Source organism: Bubalus kerabau, chromosome 17 (genome assembly GCF_029407905.1).
Source record: "Bubalus kerabau isolate K-KA32 ecotype Philippines breed swamp buffalo chromosome 17, PCC_UOA_SB_1v2, whole genome shotgun sequence".
Lineage (NCBI taxonomy): Eukaryota > Metazoa > Chordata > Mammalia > Artiodactyla > Bovidae > Bubalus > Bubalus kerabau.
Genome location: NC_073640.1, coordinates 13,185,328 through 13,201,533, shown reverse-complemented (window position 1 = coordinate 13,201,533; position 16,206 = coordinate 13,185,328). Strand labels below are relative to the sequence as shown.

The window sequence follows — 16,206 nt, the reverse complement described above, 5'->3', positions numbered from 1 at the left end:
CGTGTGTAATTATCTGCTGTGTTTAAGAGAGTAATCCAGACTCTGCTAAGAAAGATTGAGAGGAAATGTGATAATCCACAATTTGAGTATGGATCTTTAGGAAACCTTCACAGGTCCCATTTTTGCATATCTTTGATAATTAACTATGAAATGTCTGGAGAATGTGTTTTAAGGTTCCATGCAAGTTTAAGATTTTTGGAACCTGTGGAACGGGCTGGTTTTAAGGCTGTGAGAGTAAAAGCACTCCCTCAAGTGGGAGACTTTCTCTATTTTAATTCCGGGAGGGGGAGACTGGGGCTGATTTATCCTCAGCTGGGGGCCCTGGGTGCTCAGGCAAGGAAGGAGGAGCACTGGAGGCACCCTTACTTTGACGACGGACAGCATCCCCTCGTTGGTCTGCGGGTTGGTGTGGATCTCGAAGCTCTGCCCCGGGTTCCCGTTGATGATGGTGTAGGCGGCCCTCCACGCACCCGTGGTGGGATCGTCCTTGTCCTCAACTGTCAAGTTGACAATAACTCCCATGGCTCCTTCCTCGACTGTGGCTTGAAACTGTAAACAAACAAAGCAGACCATAACTGTCACTATTTTGGGAAAACACCACCAACATAGCGAAGACCAGTGATGGCGCTCCTGTGACACGCCTGGTACGGGGCACGTTACCCCCAGCGTCTCATTAAATACTAAAGCAAAACAGAGGAAGACCATGACGCTGTGCTCTGCCGACAGATGACAGGCTTCAGGTTCTGGCAGCAGCCCTACGTGGGGCCATGAGCCTGAATTCTCATCAGGGGATGTTGGTCAGGGCTTGCCTGGGCTCACTGGAGGTGAGTGTTGAGAGAAGAGCTGTGCCTCCTCTGGGCCCCCTTCCCTCTCCCCACCTGGATGCAGATGACCACGAGGCCCAAGGGGAAGGTGGAGCCAAAGGAGGGACTGCGCTAGGGACCCTGAGGCACCATGAGGAGGTGGAGGGAAGCCCGTCCTGAACTGCTGTTGAGTGAGACCCAGACCTGGACTGAGTCTGAGCCTTTATGCATCTGTTCTTGCAGCTCTGTTACCGAATGTGAGCCTGTGTGCCCAGTGCACAGCGAGGCCAAACGACATCAAGATGTCAGAGTCTGGAGCAGAGACAAGTGTATTGAGGGCCCTGCAAGGAGATGGCTGGCTCATGCCTTAAAAACTGCAAACTCCTGGAAAGCTGTCAGCAAAACCCTTTTCTAGGAAAGGTGCAGGAAGGGCATGGGTAGTTGTTGCAAACGTCTTGCTGTCAGATCCTTTGCTCTTGAGGTCAGGTGTTCCTGTAAACCTCCACAAAAACAAATGTTATTCTCTGTTCTGACAAGTAAGGGCAAAGTCCTAAGGCTCAACTTTCACCCTCCGAGGTCTAGGGCCTGGGTTAGAGGAGGGGATCCCTCTGAGGACCAGTTACCACCCCCACCATACCTTCATCCAGCACCAAGTATAGGTCCTCCCACCAGCACCCAGGCCTTGCTGAAGAGGCAGATCTCAGCTGGCAGCTCCCTCAGGGCCTGGTACTCAGACCCTGCCTGGCTGTCATCACAGGGGAGCCAGGAGCCCAGGACCCAGCTAGCCCTCAGGGTCCTCAGGCCACTCAAATAGGGTGGGGGGAGGGGAGGGTCCCGGGGACCCACACAGACAGATGGCTACTGCCATTAGGTCCTGGAGAAGGGGACGGGAAAGAGGAGCTGCCTCAAAGCCGCGGTCTGGCCAGTGGGTGTCTGTGGCGAGGGCCCTGGAGCCCTGCAGATCATGGCCCCCAGCCTGTCCCCCGGGACCCCCAGCTCACCACCAGCCAAGGCCAGGGAGGGCCCTGGGGAGAAGGCTGTTCACCTGCCTCTTACCACACTCTCCCTTGGAGGACACCACCCGGCCAACGGTTGGCCCAGCGGGACCTCTAAGGCCACACTAAGGGCCTTGTGCTAACCCTCGGAGCTTAAGGTCTCATGGTAAGTTGCACAGAAATGACTGCATGGCCGCTTCTCCCCTAGTACAGCCCCACCCACCCTGAGGACAGGTGACTGGATACCAGAACGCTCTCGCTCATACATGGAAGGGCTGGCATTGGAGCCCTAGAGTTTGACTTCAGAGCGTGACTGTACCATCTTCTCTAATGAAGGGAGCCAGCTTCATCCTTCCTACCCCTGGCCCAACCTAGCAGGACTTTAGAAAAGCATTTTCTAAGGAAACATATAAATCAACTGTTTGGAGCTTTGTTGTACTTTTGTTTTTATTGTAATACATCTCAAATGTTTCTTGCAAGTCGGCGTGGTGAAAAAATAAATCAATAAATGAAAACTCAGTTTTCTCATAGACTGCGTTTCACAAGCCATCATTATTAGCACATTCCTTTGAGCTGGAAGCGTAAAGTATTGTTTTGATGCTTACCCCCGACACACTACAGGTGAATAGTAATCTGTTTGCAAATATTATATAAGCAAGTAATGCCAATAAGCTGACAAGAAGAAGAAGAAATATCCTGGAATTTCAATTAGTAGGAAAGAGAACCTAAAGACAGTAAAACAATGTCAGAAGGCCCTGATGTTCAAAGAGAAGTAATTTGAGAAATGAAGTCCCGAAAGCGGTGGCTGATTAATTGACTTGCAAATCATTAATCAGAAGCCGTAATCTTGATGCCTTGGGGGAGACAAGCTGGGGATGGGAACTCATTCGTCTCTCACACCTCAGTGAACCTGGGTAGGTTGTCTCGCTTCCCTACAAGCGGTGCTGGGAAATTCTTAGAACACACACACCGGATGGAGAGGAGTTGGAGTGAAGGGGACGTGGAGGGTGCTGTCACATAGAAACAGCTCCAGGAGACAATGATTTTGACTGGATTCCTGAGTCTTGTTTAAGTTAGTGCTACCTTCTATCTTCCCCACATTCTCCCAAAATTATGAAATTCCAGAGCTTGAAATCAGACTGGTGGTTCCTAGTCCTGTTAGAGTCTCCTTGAGGGCTTTTTAAAAACACTTTTTTTTTTTTTTAACTAACCCTATTCCAATTCAGTTGATTTGGGGTTAGGCCGGAGAGTCAGTATTGTCTTGACCTGCACAGATAATTCTATTGATAATATGCAGTTTGGGTGGAGAAGAAAGACAGTTCAAGGCCAAGGATGACCGAGGTGAGGATGTGAGAGCCCGCTCTGTGCACTGTGAGGCTGCCTGGGTGCCGTGTAGAGCGGCCGGCAGTGCATCTGGGGACAGCAGGAAGGAGTGCTGTGATCGTCTACTGCTGTCTGCCGTGTGCCTGGGAGCAGAACATGGTGGCACATACGCTGCTGGACTCTGCAGGTTGCAGAGGAAGAAGCAGGCTTGGAGGAGGAAGGAAGAGCTTGGTCCAAGGTCACCGAGTGAGCCGCAGGTCACATCCAGATCTGGACTGCAGTAACATCTGCTTTCCACAAGTTCTGTTACTCATGCCCACTCAAGATCCCCATTGCCTGCCCCAGCCTAGTGAGGGTCATTAGGGAAGAATTCCCTGAGAACTGAACGAAGACGAAAAGTTAGTGAGGTGAGAGGTGAGAGTCCTCCTGGATCTGAAATGGCAGGTGCAGAGGCTAGTGGTCGAGGGAGCACGGGGCCTTTGTGGAGCAGAGGGGAGGTGTGTGTGGCTGGAGAGAACCTTCTGCTCTTGAACTATGGGGGAGGAGACAGTCAGATGATGCAGAGCCTTGCCAGCCAGGGAAAGGCATTTAGAATTTACCTTGAGAGCAAAGTGAGGTCTAATCAAGGAACTGGAATATGTTTAAATCAACTCCTGAGAGAACTCAGAAAAAAAAATCTTTAAATATAGAAAACATTCAACACAATTATTATAGTCTCTGTTAAGACCATTATCTGATTCTTGCATAAACTATAAAGCCAGTTTTCTTGAGCATCCATTTAGAAACTCATTACTGCTTAATTAAATACTCATTCTATTAATTCTATTCAATGTTTTAACCCCATTATGTAATTCAAGAATGGAAAATTAAATAGATTAAAACGAAATAGTACCATTTTATATTTCTAGAGCAATGCTCATTTTGTGATTTAAAAACAATAGACAGACATTAATTTACCATACCAGAGCAGGAGGAATTATTGATTATAACATTACTTCATTTAATTGGAAAAAATAGATAAAGTTACTTTCTGTTAAACTGTGCTGTAAATCAAGTATGAGATGTAAAACATGTTTTTACACAATCAGTGTGGGTGACTGGCTTGGGACATACTGAGTTTCATTAGCTCTGTCTTGCAATTCAGAGCTGAGTTATTTCATTTTCTTTTCTCTGATAAGGTGAGGTGAGTTCTGTGATGGACACTTAGGAAGAGACTACCCGGACTTGCCACAAAGGTCATCCACCATCAGGGGAAGAGGGACTTGCATTTTAATTTACACTGAGAATGTACGCTCTTCCTCATAGAGCAAAGAGTTGCTTGTTAAGGTTAACCTGGAAGATGGAAATGACGGTCAGCAGACTAGAATGCCACATATGGGGAGAAGTGACAGCTCATGACTTTAAGGGACAGGACACAAGAAAGGCTGCTTGCTTAATTGCTGGAGTCCAGATTCAGTTTAGTTCAGTTCAATCGCTCAGTTGTGTCTGACTCTTTGTGACCCCATGAACTGCAGCATGCCAAGCCTCCCTGTCCATCACCAACTCCCAGAGTTCGCTCAAACTCATGTCCATCAAGTCGGTGATGCCATCCAGCCATCTCATCCTCTGTCATCCCCTTCTCTTCCTTCCCTTAATCCCTCCCAGCATCAGAGTCTTTTCCAACGAGTCAGTTCTTTGCATCAGGTGGCCAAATACTGGAGTTTCAGCTTTAGCATCAGTCCTTCCAAAGAACACAAAGGGCTGATCTCCTTTAGAATGGACTGGTTGGATCTCCTTGCAGTCCAAGAGACTCTCAAGAGTCTTTTCCAGCACCACAGTTCAAAAGCATCAATTCTTCGGCACTCAGCTTTCTTCACAGTCCAACTCTCACATCCATACATGACCACTGGAAAAACCATAGCCTTGACTAGATGGACCTTTGTTGGCAAAGTAATGTCTCTGCTTTTTAATATGCTATCTAGGTTAGGAGTCCAGGTTCATGAGCTGCCAACCCTGGGGTTTCATGGAGAACTGATGCTGAATTCAAAAGGATGGGATAGAGTTGGCTGGGCCCTGGCTTTGAGAAAATTAAAAGATAAGGCCCTGTAAAGTTTTACACACTTAAGTTTCTATTTGTGAGGATAAAAGGGTGATGGAGACATCATTAGAAACTGAGCTTGGAAACTCTTTTATGAGTCTGTATTTACATAAAGGATGCAGCTTGTTGGAAAAAATCTAATATCTGGCTGATAACCTATTGGGTAGAAACCACGATTGCTGTAAATAAGATCATGTGTTTAAGGATCTTGGCACGTTGCCTGGCATAGAGTAAAAGGAATCAATATTTGTTAGCAGTGGTGATGATGATTGATTTCATTCTGTCTCATATCAAATTCTTACTTGTGAATTGGAGAATAAGGCTCAAAGCCCTGTGGTTCTTTCTCTTCTTATCACAGTCTGCCTTCTAAAGTGGTTGTTTTGTGTAGATCTCTTATTTCCCTGGATGGGTGTGGAAGAAGCTCTTTGCTTTTCAATCTTATAGACCTGACCCTTACACCCTTACTTATCCTTGTCTTGCTGTTTAGCAACAAGGCAAATGATGTTAACTTATTGCACCCACATTTAGAAGGGACAGCTGCACCAGATATCTGGTTTCCTTCTATCTATAATTAGGATTCATCTTTGGACAGAAAGATGCAAGACCTTGCTTAAATAAATACTCATTAAATGTCTACTGAATGTCAGGGGGTCTGCCAGGCACAGGATGTATAGCAGTCAGTGAGAGGGACACCATTCTCTCTTCCCTCGGGGGCTTATAGCTCAGGAGACTGACACATTTTCTCCTGGTCAGTCCCTTTCCTTATACACACTGCTCACCCATGGCATATCCAAACAGTTTGATTTCTACCATTTCTCCACTGTCATATATCCCAGGCTGCACCTGTGGCCAATTATGGGTGCTTCTGTGTTTGGACATGATTTAGTTTCCAGCTAGTGGTCATTTTAATAAATGGTGCTGGGGCCACTGGATAGCCAGGTGGAAAAACAATGGATCTTGATCCCTACCTCACGCCATACAGAAACTGTGAAATGTAAAACAATAAACGTTTTAGAAGAAAACATGGGAGGCTATTTTAATTCAGCTCACAGATAATGTTATGTGTACCTTATAATATCAGTTCAGTTCAGTTCATTCACTCAGTTGTGTTCGACTCTTTGCGATCCCATGAACCTCAGCACGCCAGGCCTCCCTGTCCGTCATCAACTCCCAGAGTCCACCCAAACCCATGTCCATTGAGTCGGTGATGCCATCCAACCATCTCATCCTCTGTTGTCCCCTTCTCCTCCTACCCCCAATCTTTCCCAGCATCAGGGTCTTTTCAGATGAGTCAGCTCTCTGCATCAGGTGGCCAAAGTATTGGAGTTTCAGCTTCAACATCAGTCCTTCCAATGAACACCCAGGACTGATCATATATATATGTAATATAATGTTAAATATTTAAAATATATATAATGTAAAAGTATAAAAGGTAAATGTATATATAATGTACACACAATATATGTATATATAACATGCACAAACATAACATAGACAATACTTAAATAAAAATTTAATGTGTAGAATTCTACATAAAGTTTATTCAGTATTTTAAGAAGACTTTATGTCTAAGAAGTGATTAACAAGAGAGACCCACAAGGGACTCTGAATTGCTTGGCTGAGGACCACCTGCTCATCTGCCAGCCCTCAAGACAACTGTACCTACTGAGTCCTTTCAGCTCACACTCCCAATGTGCCTTGTCCACACATCCTCTTCTCCTGTTTTATTTGGAGCAAATCCCAGACACACCACTGAATCTGTAAACATTTCAGTGTTTATTGGTAAAAGTTAAAAACTCTCTTTAAGAAAACAGAATCAAAGTCCTTCCTTGATCCAACTAACATTAATTTCCTATACTGACAGTTACTGTGATTTCTTCGCTTTACTAAAAGTACTTGCATGTTGTCTCTACTGTGGGTGGAGAGAGTGCCGTGTAGCCGTGGTAAAGGGCAGTTAGTGATGCACCTCTTAGGCTTCTCCACAAGCATTTTCTCAGTTAAATGTTTCAAGCTACCCTGACTAAACAGGTGAGGAAATGGAAAAACTGAACACGGAAAGAGTTCCATGATAATAAAGAATAGCAGCTTAACGAAAAAGAAACATGATCTGAGGGAGAGGACTCTCCATGTGCGGTTCTTGGTCCGGGAGAGCAGATGGGCACATCCTCCAGTGCGTGTGACCCACCTGCCCTGGGGAGCCCTGGGCCTGGAGGAGAACTGTGTGTCTCCCAGGAGGGCTGTGTCCAGGGTACTGTTCAGGGAGAGGAAAGACCAAGTGTCCCGCAGAAGCAGGGGGATGAGCCAACGGGCAGGAGGGGGAAACGGCGTTTACTGCGTGCTCCCGCCCCTTCAGGGCACCCTCTTTTGTGTTGATTCATTTTCTTGGCGGAGAAAGCCATTTTCATGGCTGCTGCAGACACAGAGGGGGTGCTGGGTACCCAACTTCTGAGGAAGATGCCTGGCCATGCTCTGGCTCCCTGGTGCCCAACAGCCCAACAACTTTGGTTTGCACACCTCCGCCACACGACCTCACCTACTGAAGTTCCTCAAATCTGCCAATTACAGACCCACGATGCAGCTAAAATATTAGTTTTTAGGAAGAAGTAACTCAAGTACTAAAACATGCTTTTTCTCCTCAAAACAAAACGAAAAGACAAGAGTCACTGAAGACTGGCAGAAAAGCTATGCTGTTGGGCAGGGTTCTCAAACCATGTTCCTCAGAACAAAGTGAGATGGTGCAGGAGTCCCACCAGTGTATCAAGTATTTTCCTCTAAACAAGAAAGACAGAAACTGCCCGAGGAATCTGTTAACTGTATTTTATCTGTTTTGTATATTAGAGCTGTTGTCTAAGATTTTGCTTGGAAAAAAGTTTTGCAGCTAAAAAGAAATTTGAAAAGCACTGCCTTAGGGAACTGATGAAATAAATATTACATTTGATGGTGAGAGAAAAACAAAAACCAAGGAGCAAATATGCCTGCATTGTTTTTTTTCTGCAAATGCCCTGCGTGGAAACTTTATTTCATCTGACATTAACATCTCTTCTTCAATTGAGCTTCTTGTCTTAAAAAAAAAAATGAAAGAAAAGGCCAAATACATATGTTCATTTAATGAGATGATTGGAAATAATTTAATTTTGAGAAGCAAAGAGATTTTCTGCAGGGATACATGTTCAACCACAAGCATTTGAACCTGAATGAAGAAGGACTTTTTTTTTTTAACAATAGCATGGTCTGCTCTAAGGACTTTAGAATTTGGTTTATGCAATTCCACAAGTTTAGAGGAGGGGAAAGTGCAGTGAAATGAGGAAGTTCTGACCCACCTCTACCTCACGGGTAAATTCTGCGACTTCTGGGTCCTGGCTTGGTTATCTGAGATGTAGAGTATCAGGACAGCAGGAGTTCAGAACACTGACCGCACATCAGAAACACTCGAAATCTGCTTAGTATCTGGGATCCCACCCACATTCAGAGATCTTCCCTGGGTGGGGCTAGGTATTTGCATGTCTAAAAACTCCGCCAATATGATTCTGATGAAGGAGGGTGAGAACAGCTGCTTGAAATGACTCCTAAGGCCACCTCCTCGTGTTAGGATCAAGCTTTAAACCAATCTTAGGGATCCGTTCCGGTGTGTGTAGGTCCTAGCAGATGTTGGGAGGGCCAAAGGATGCCACTGGGTGGCAGGGATCATCCTTGAGATTTCTTGCAGTCTCTGCTCTAGGAGCCTATCAGGGTTGCTTACAGACCGACAGAATACATTTGCCAATGAAAATCACAGGGCTATCTCCTGAGGTTATGGTTTTCATCATCCCAAGCAGAAATCCTGTATCCATTAAGCACTCATTCCACTCCTCTGCCCGTCCCAGCCCCTGACAACCACTAATCTACCTCCTGTCTCTATGGATTTACTCTTCTGGCATTTTATAGAGATGGAATCACATAATATGTGGTCTTCTCTGTCTGGCTTCTTTCAATTAGTATAGTATGTTCAAGGTCCATCCGTGTTGTAACCTGTGTCAGTACTTTGTTCTTTTTCATGGTTACATAATGTTCCACTGCATGACGGACCATGTTTTATCTATCCATTCTTCTACTAATCAACATGTGGGCTGTTTCCACTTCTTGACTGTTGGGAAATGTTGCTCTGAATATTCATGGACACGTTTTCATGTGGACATATGTTTTCATTCTCTTGGGCAGATGCCTAGGAGCAGAATTGCTGGGTCACATGGTGACTCTGTGAGTGAGGCAGTGGGGATTTATGTCATTTATCAACATGCACAGAGTCCTTGGTCTGTACCTTCTAAACATGTGAGGCTGTGTACTGTTTGCCGGCTTCTCAGAGCTCACTGCCCCCTTGTCCCATGTGAGGAGAGGCAATTTGGGGCTGGAAGCTTTCCTCTTTGAACACAGGAGGGGCTGGGAAGGAGGAGAACCTTTGAGAGCCATGTCTCCTTGGACTAACCCACTAAAGCAGCCTCCTTTACCTATTTGATGTGGTGTTGCTCAGCTTAATGTAGAGATGAGCTGGGCACCCTGGAGTTCACAGAGAACAAGCCCTGCTTCGTGCGTGCCCCTTGCAGCTGTTTCTAACTAGAGGAAGTACATCTTTAATCTCCTGAGCAGTAGGAGAATCGACACACTTGGTTAGGCTCCTGATGCTAATGCTCCAGTACAAATAAGGACAAGAGAAACCTTCTGCTTTCATTACAAGAGATTTGTACAAATTCACACTTGGAATTGACTTATAGCTTCTAATTTATATTTAAATCCCAAATGTCGTAGTCAGAAGAAACTGCTCTAAATCCATTATCCATGTCTGCACCATTGATTCCTGTTTCAAATAGACCCCAGGGGCCCACTTGTAATTCCCATTGGCACCTCCGTGTATTTCTTCCCAGAGGTGGCTTGTAGAGCATCTGAGAACATCCGAGTCCCATGGGGAGAAGAGATGGATGAGAATTGTTCCTTTGGGAATCAGACCCAGTGAGACAGGGAGGATTAGGAAAATCATCCTCTATCCCTTCTGGGTTCTGATCTTGGGTGGAGCCACACTGGAGTCTGTGGGAGAGAGGTGCCGAGGTCCATCTTTCACATTGAAAAGAATGAATGACGGAAAGTTACTCATGTTTAACACCCCCACGAGGCTCTACCACCTATTGGTTGTGTGACCTTGGCCAAGTCACTTAACTTCTCTGTATCTTGATTTTCTCATTGGCACAATGAGAAAAAATAATAGTACCTACCATTATAGGATCATGATTACTAAGGAAGAATATTTATAAATGTTGAGATGAACGCCTGACACGTAGTAAGCAATAGAGGCACATTGTTATAATGAACACAGACAGAAAGAATAAAGAAACGACGTTGGTTACAGTACACATCATTATAAGGAATGTGACCGGAGAAATAAACTTTGCTCTTCTGGGCTTTTTGTTGTCATTTCTACAGGAGCCTAGTCTTGCTAAATAAATATTTCTGACAATATAACTTTCCTTTGTTATATAAACTACTTAGAGTTGGTGTCACGTATCATCAGGGGTGTCCTGAGCAGTAGAACGCTTTAGTTCCTAACTGTATTTTTAATCTAGTGCAGGATTTCTCAGGCTCAGTGCTAGTGACATTTTGGGCTGGATAATCATTGGTTGAGGGGGTGCCCTGTACATGATGCTGAGTGTCACCCCTGGCCTCTACCCACCAGGTGCCAGGAGCACCCAAGTCGTAGCAATCAGAAATGTGTGCAGACATTGCTGGGTGTCCCAGAACGGTGTGTGTATGTGTGTGTACAGTCCTCCCTGGCTGAGAATCACTGATCCAGCTAAACCAGGTCAGGGGCTCCCTAACGAGTATCAGCCTGTAAGTGCAGCCCACAGATCCCCCAGGGCAAGGTTTATCAGCAACTTGGTCCTAGACTCAAGTTGCATGGGAAAACACTGAAATAGCATAATAACATTTTCCAGAGTAACTAAATCAGACTTTGCCAGAAAAACATTCAAGGGTAAAACTAAAGACTATAATTACTATGAAAATTATTGATGTAGTTTTCATTACTCCACAATTTTTGAATTAGCCACTGATAATCCCTTTTATAAAAGAAGAAAGGTGGTTTTTCTTGCATTTCCTTCTTCCTGACACTTGCCTGCCTCTCGCTTTTCCATAAACACATTTGTGCCTGTGAGTGCCAAGTAGACTCAGGTGCAGCAGAGATCAGGGGCTTCCAGGGAGCGAGGCAGCCCTGTCACTCATGGGGCTTTCTCAATGGGCCTCAGAAAACCAGAAAAGAGGGATCTTTTCCCCCCATTTGGCCCCGTTGGAACTGTGTTCAGACTCAACAGTGAAGAATTACCAGCTGTGGTCCATTTTCCCCTCCCTGTTCTCCAGACCCTTGCTACTTGAGGTGTGGTCCCTGGCCCAGGGTTGGCATCACTTGTGAGGTAGTTAGAAACGTAGGATCTGGGGCCCTGGGACAGACCTTCAGAGTCAGACTCCAGATGATTCGCCGCTACATCACATCTCTGACCTCTTCTCTTGACCTTTCAGCCTACCCTTGGCAGCTTGGTCTTTGCTAAGGGGCAAGAAAGATCAAAACATAGGTGCCTTGTACATCCGGCATCCCAGCCTGGAGCTGAGAGGCTAGAGGGGACTGTTTCCATCCTGTTCAAGGTGGACTTCTCCCCCACGCCCCATCCCCTTTCCACCTTCAACTCCTGTCCTGCTTTCCTACCTGCCAACGTGCCCGCCTCTCAAGTCGATAAATGTGTCCCAGACTCTCCAATTAAAAAGCAGAACAACAAAACATGCACAGGGACGCAAAAGCCTCCCTCCTTTCCACTGTGCTCACTCCCTTCGCAAAAGAGGCCTGTACTTTCTCACCTCCCTGTGTGTGGTGAAAGTACTAAATCCATTGAAAGTTGCTGGGAGGGTTGGGGAGCACAAAAACAAGGACTGCAGAAGAAAAAAAAAAAAGGACTGAAAATGTATTTTCAATCCAGGAACAATACAGTCAGTGATTGTTGAGGTATAACTACATGAGAAAACATGCTGTTCAGAACCCTCATCAGGCCTGTTGAATAGCTGCCAAGGAGGCGTTTCATGAAACTCACACGCAACAGGCAAGACAGAGTCCTGCCTTTCCCTGCGAGGGAGGGCCGTATGGAGCCCTCTGCACGTGAATGTGGGAAACGGCGGCTTCTCAGCGCTAAGGGCCTTTATGTAAAAAGGTGACGTCTTCCAGCTTGATTCTTCCCTCCTTAGTGACAGGGTGGCTTCCCTGGGGGCCCAGCGGTAAAGAATCCACCTGCCAATGCAGGAGATGCGGGTTTGGTCCCTGGGTCAGGAAGATTTCCCTGGGGAAGGGAATGGCAAGCCACTCCAGTGTTCTTGTCTGGAGAATCCCATGGACAGAGGAGCCTGGCGGGACACAGTCTGCAGGGTTGCAGAGAGTAGTGACTAAACCAGGACAACAAAGTGACAGGGTGGGATAGCAGGAACTGCCAGGTAGCACAGGAGACCATGCAGGAGATGAGAGGAGCTGAGGAGAGAGGAGAGAGCGGGGACTGAGAGACACACGGAAATAAAGAGGCGGCGGGAGAAAGAGGGAGCTGGTGGCGGCAGGCGGAGCTGGGAAAGAAGGCAGGGAAATGCATTGCTGCGCGCGCAACGAAGAGTCAGAGAAAGGGAGATGACAGAGAGGGAGAGAGAAAGAGAGATAAGGAAGATAGAAATAAATAGCACAGGAAGTAAAGGCAGGAGATGGAGAGAGAGAGAAGGAGAGATAAGTAAGATAGAAATAAGTAACACAGGAAGTAAAGGCAGGAGAAAGAGATAGACAGAGGGGGAGACAGAGAGGTGGGGGTGGCTAAAGGGCTTGCTTTTTCTCAAATAAGAAAATCTGGGCAATCTGCATTCCAGGATTCCCACCTTCCAAGGGCTTGTGCCAGTGGAAGCTGAAGACAGAGATCTCCGTGTCAATAGAACCCGGTGGCTGAAGCCTCCAGTCTAAGCACCTGGAGCAACTGCAGAGGGAGCAACTGAGGATTCTGTGGCTCAGCCTGGACCCCTGGGAGGAGGGGTGAAGGTGCCCACTGGCCAACCAACCCCCAAAGAATGGACGCTGGTTGGTGTGTTCTGGGCCCTGGGCATCACTTCTATGATAACCACCAGGAAGCGCAGTCTTTTTACAACAGTTTCTAAAATCAGTGCTTTAGACACAATTGGATATGATGAAAATGATTCTTGCGTGTGTGTGTGCTCAGTTGCTCAGTCGTGTCTGACTCTTTGCAACCCTGTGGACTGTAGCCCACTAGGCTCCACTGCCCATGGGATTTCCAGGCAGGAATACTGGAGTGATTTGCCATTTCCTTCTCCAGGGGATCCTCCTGACCCAGGGATCGAACCTCTATCTCCTGCATCTCCTGCATTGGCAGGTGGGTTCTTTACCATTCAGCCACCAGGGAGGCCCAGATGATTCTTAAAAGTCTCCAAAAGTATCCACATGAAATGCTCTTGCAGTCCTGGGAGGCTTGTTCTCCTCTTGGGCCACCTTGTATGAAGAATCCACATGTGACTTTGAGAACACACAGGCAGATGTGTGTAAGTTAAATGTCTGGATGGTGAGTCGTGTTTCATTAACCCCACACAGGTCCTTCCAAGGGGTGGATTTGATTCTCATGAACTTATCTTTCTGTTGCCTTTGCAAACATTTAAGAAGAGGTTGTGAACTGGGGAACAAATCAAAATTTGTGGTCTTTGGCCTCCAGTTGCCTAATGTGAAGTTTGTGTTTATGGAGCATCTCAGAAGGCCTGCCCATGGCAAGAGACCATAAGAGGCATGGTAGCTGGTAACTTTCTGGGCCCAGGTGTGGCTGACCAGCCAAGGGGACATCTAAAGGGAATCTCTTCCTTTTGGCTGGAGAAGCTCCCCAGTCTCTTCCCTAAACAGCACTCTGCTAATGGCTTCCACTCTGAACAACATTTCTTCACACACCCAAACATATGCACACACGTATGTACATGCACACACATGCACACCTTTTGCAGGAAGGGGGTGATTCCCGAGCAAGTCCACATCTAGCGTTGTTGCTATAGTAACACTTGTGTTGCTTGACTTACAGGAACAAATTACAATGGTGATCTTCTTCTGCCAGCTGTGTGCAACCTTGTTCCTTCTACAGTCAGGGAAGAGGTGGAAGGTTAGTATAATTTAAGCTGCAAGGTAGAGAAGAGGCCTGAATTCACAGCAGTGTGGTACAGACCTCCCCGGAGGAAAAGAAAAAATACATGACACCCGAGGGCAGTGAGTTCCAGGGCTCATTAGCAGGTAAAGGTGACAGGTGGGCGCTGCTTCCTTCTGATGTAAGCAGCAGCTGGAGGAGGGGCCACCAGAGGGGGTTTCAAGGCCCCAGAGCTGCTGGCACAGGCTGCAGGATGGGGATTTGGCCAAAATGAGCAATTCAAATTATTGGGGGCAAAATGCCTATTTTCTGAAGAAATCCACACTCTGCAGACTAACAGTACTAATGTTGATTAGGGGCCTGGTAATAGTAAAAACTCAGCGTCATGTGCTGGGCCATTGACCCACAGAATCTCACTTTACTGGGGTCCCTGCTATGAGCAGGAGCCCTCTCCTGGGTCTGGAATTCTGTCCCTGTTTTGTGCCCACACATCATGCGCATCCCTGAACCGTGACCTTCGTCCACTGGAGCCCATTCACAGCAGGGCAGGCCAGCTACATGAGTGCACAAACCAGAACAGCCTGGGAGACGGAAAACGTGAAGGTAATTTAAAAGTACTTTGATCATATTGGAAAAAAGACTATAAACTGCAATTTAAAATACTCATACCTTTTGGACCTGGCATTTCACTTCTGAGAGTTTATCCTGCAAATCTTTCATATGTACCCATGAATATAGACATTTAAGCATTTTGAATGCTGTGATATTTATAAAAGGAAAAACCAGGGACCACCAAAATGCCACCCACAGGGGACTGGTGAAATTGTGAGATGCCAATGAAACAGATCATGATACAGAGCCATTAAGATGATAAGGTAGCTAATTGCTTGGCATTATTGATCAGAAGGGAAATCTGTTGTTTCAGATGGTGCAAACACCTTGAGGTTACTTAGAAGAAATAAAATGTGTTAGGTTAATAGACTCAGGAGGAAGTGGGCCATTCAAGGGGCACGTGTGGGGCAGAGCTGAGATGAAGAGGAGATTACAGCATCTTTGAGGGTGGAGATTGCCAGAGCTGAGGACACGGGTGGAGCTCCCCATGTTGGCGTGTGTGAGGGGTTGGGAGGGCGGGGCTGACCTGGTGGGCTCTCCTCCTTGTTGCCTGGCCAGAGCCCCCTCCCCAGGTTAAAGGCATGAAGAAAAGACAAGCCATATGGAAGTTCAGCAAGCAGTCTCTGGGGGTGGAGCATCTTCCTTCGGGGCTCCCACTTGGAGGAGGGGTTGGGTAGAGTTTATGGGCAGTGGGTGGCTGTCCAGGGGATGCCTTCATCCCCTATGATCACCAGGGCTCAATCGCATGTAAAGGCTGTGGGAACTCTGGGATGCTGCTGACATGCTTGAAATGACCACTCATGGAAGTAAACCAAGAAGGTGTGACATCCGTGTCTCATTCATTTCAGCTGGAAGGAACCTTAAGTGGGAGACAGAGGAACCCATTCTCCTGAAGGCTTCTGTCAACTGTCTTGAATGACTAACATGGAGTTTTTCTCTACCCTTTGCTTGCACTAAGAAAGACCAGGACCATTCAAAGCAGGTAGCAAAGGCCAAAGGAGAAAAAATAAAAATAATAAAAATACTGGCAATGACAGCCTATGTTCACCAAGTGCTTACTCTGTGCTGGGCATTGGGCTAGAACTCCCTACATGCATTATGTCATTTGATCCTCACCGTAGCCTAAGGGAACAAGGAAACAACTATTTCTCTAATTTTGCAGATAAGGACAAAGCTACAAATCCTGATAAAACTGCAACATAGTAAGAATAATATGACCCCAT

General features: G+C 46.4%; 1 protein-coding gene across 4 annotated transcripts in view; it reads right to left on the bottom strand.

The window, feature by feature from the left end:
• CDH13 (cadherin 13) overlaps window positions 1–16,206 on the bottom strand; it is a 1,017,465-nt gene that overhangs the window by 100,088 nt on the left and 901,171 nt on the right. For all 4 annotated transcript variants that reach the window (XM_055551337.1, XM_055551339.1, XM_055551336.1 and 1 more), the window contains one exon: window positions 367–549. In XM_055551337.1, the coding sequence (XP_055407312.1) occupies window positions 367–549 (183 nt within the window). The remainder of the gene's footprint in view (window positions 1–366; window positions 550–16,206) is intronic.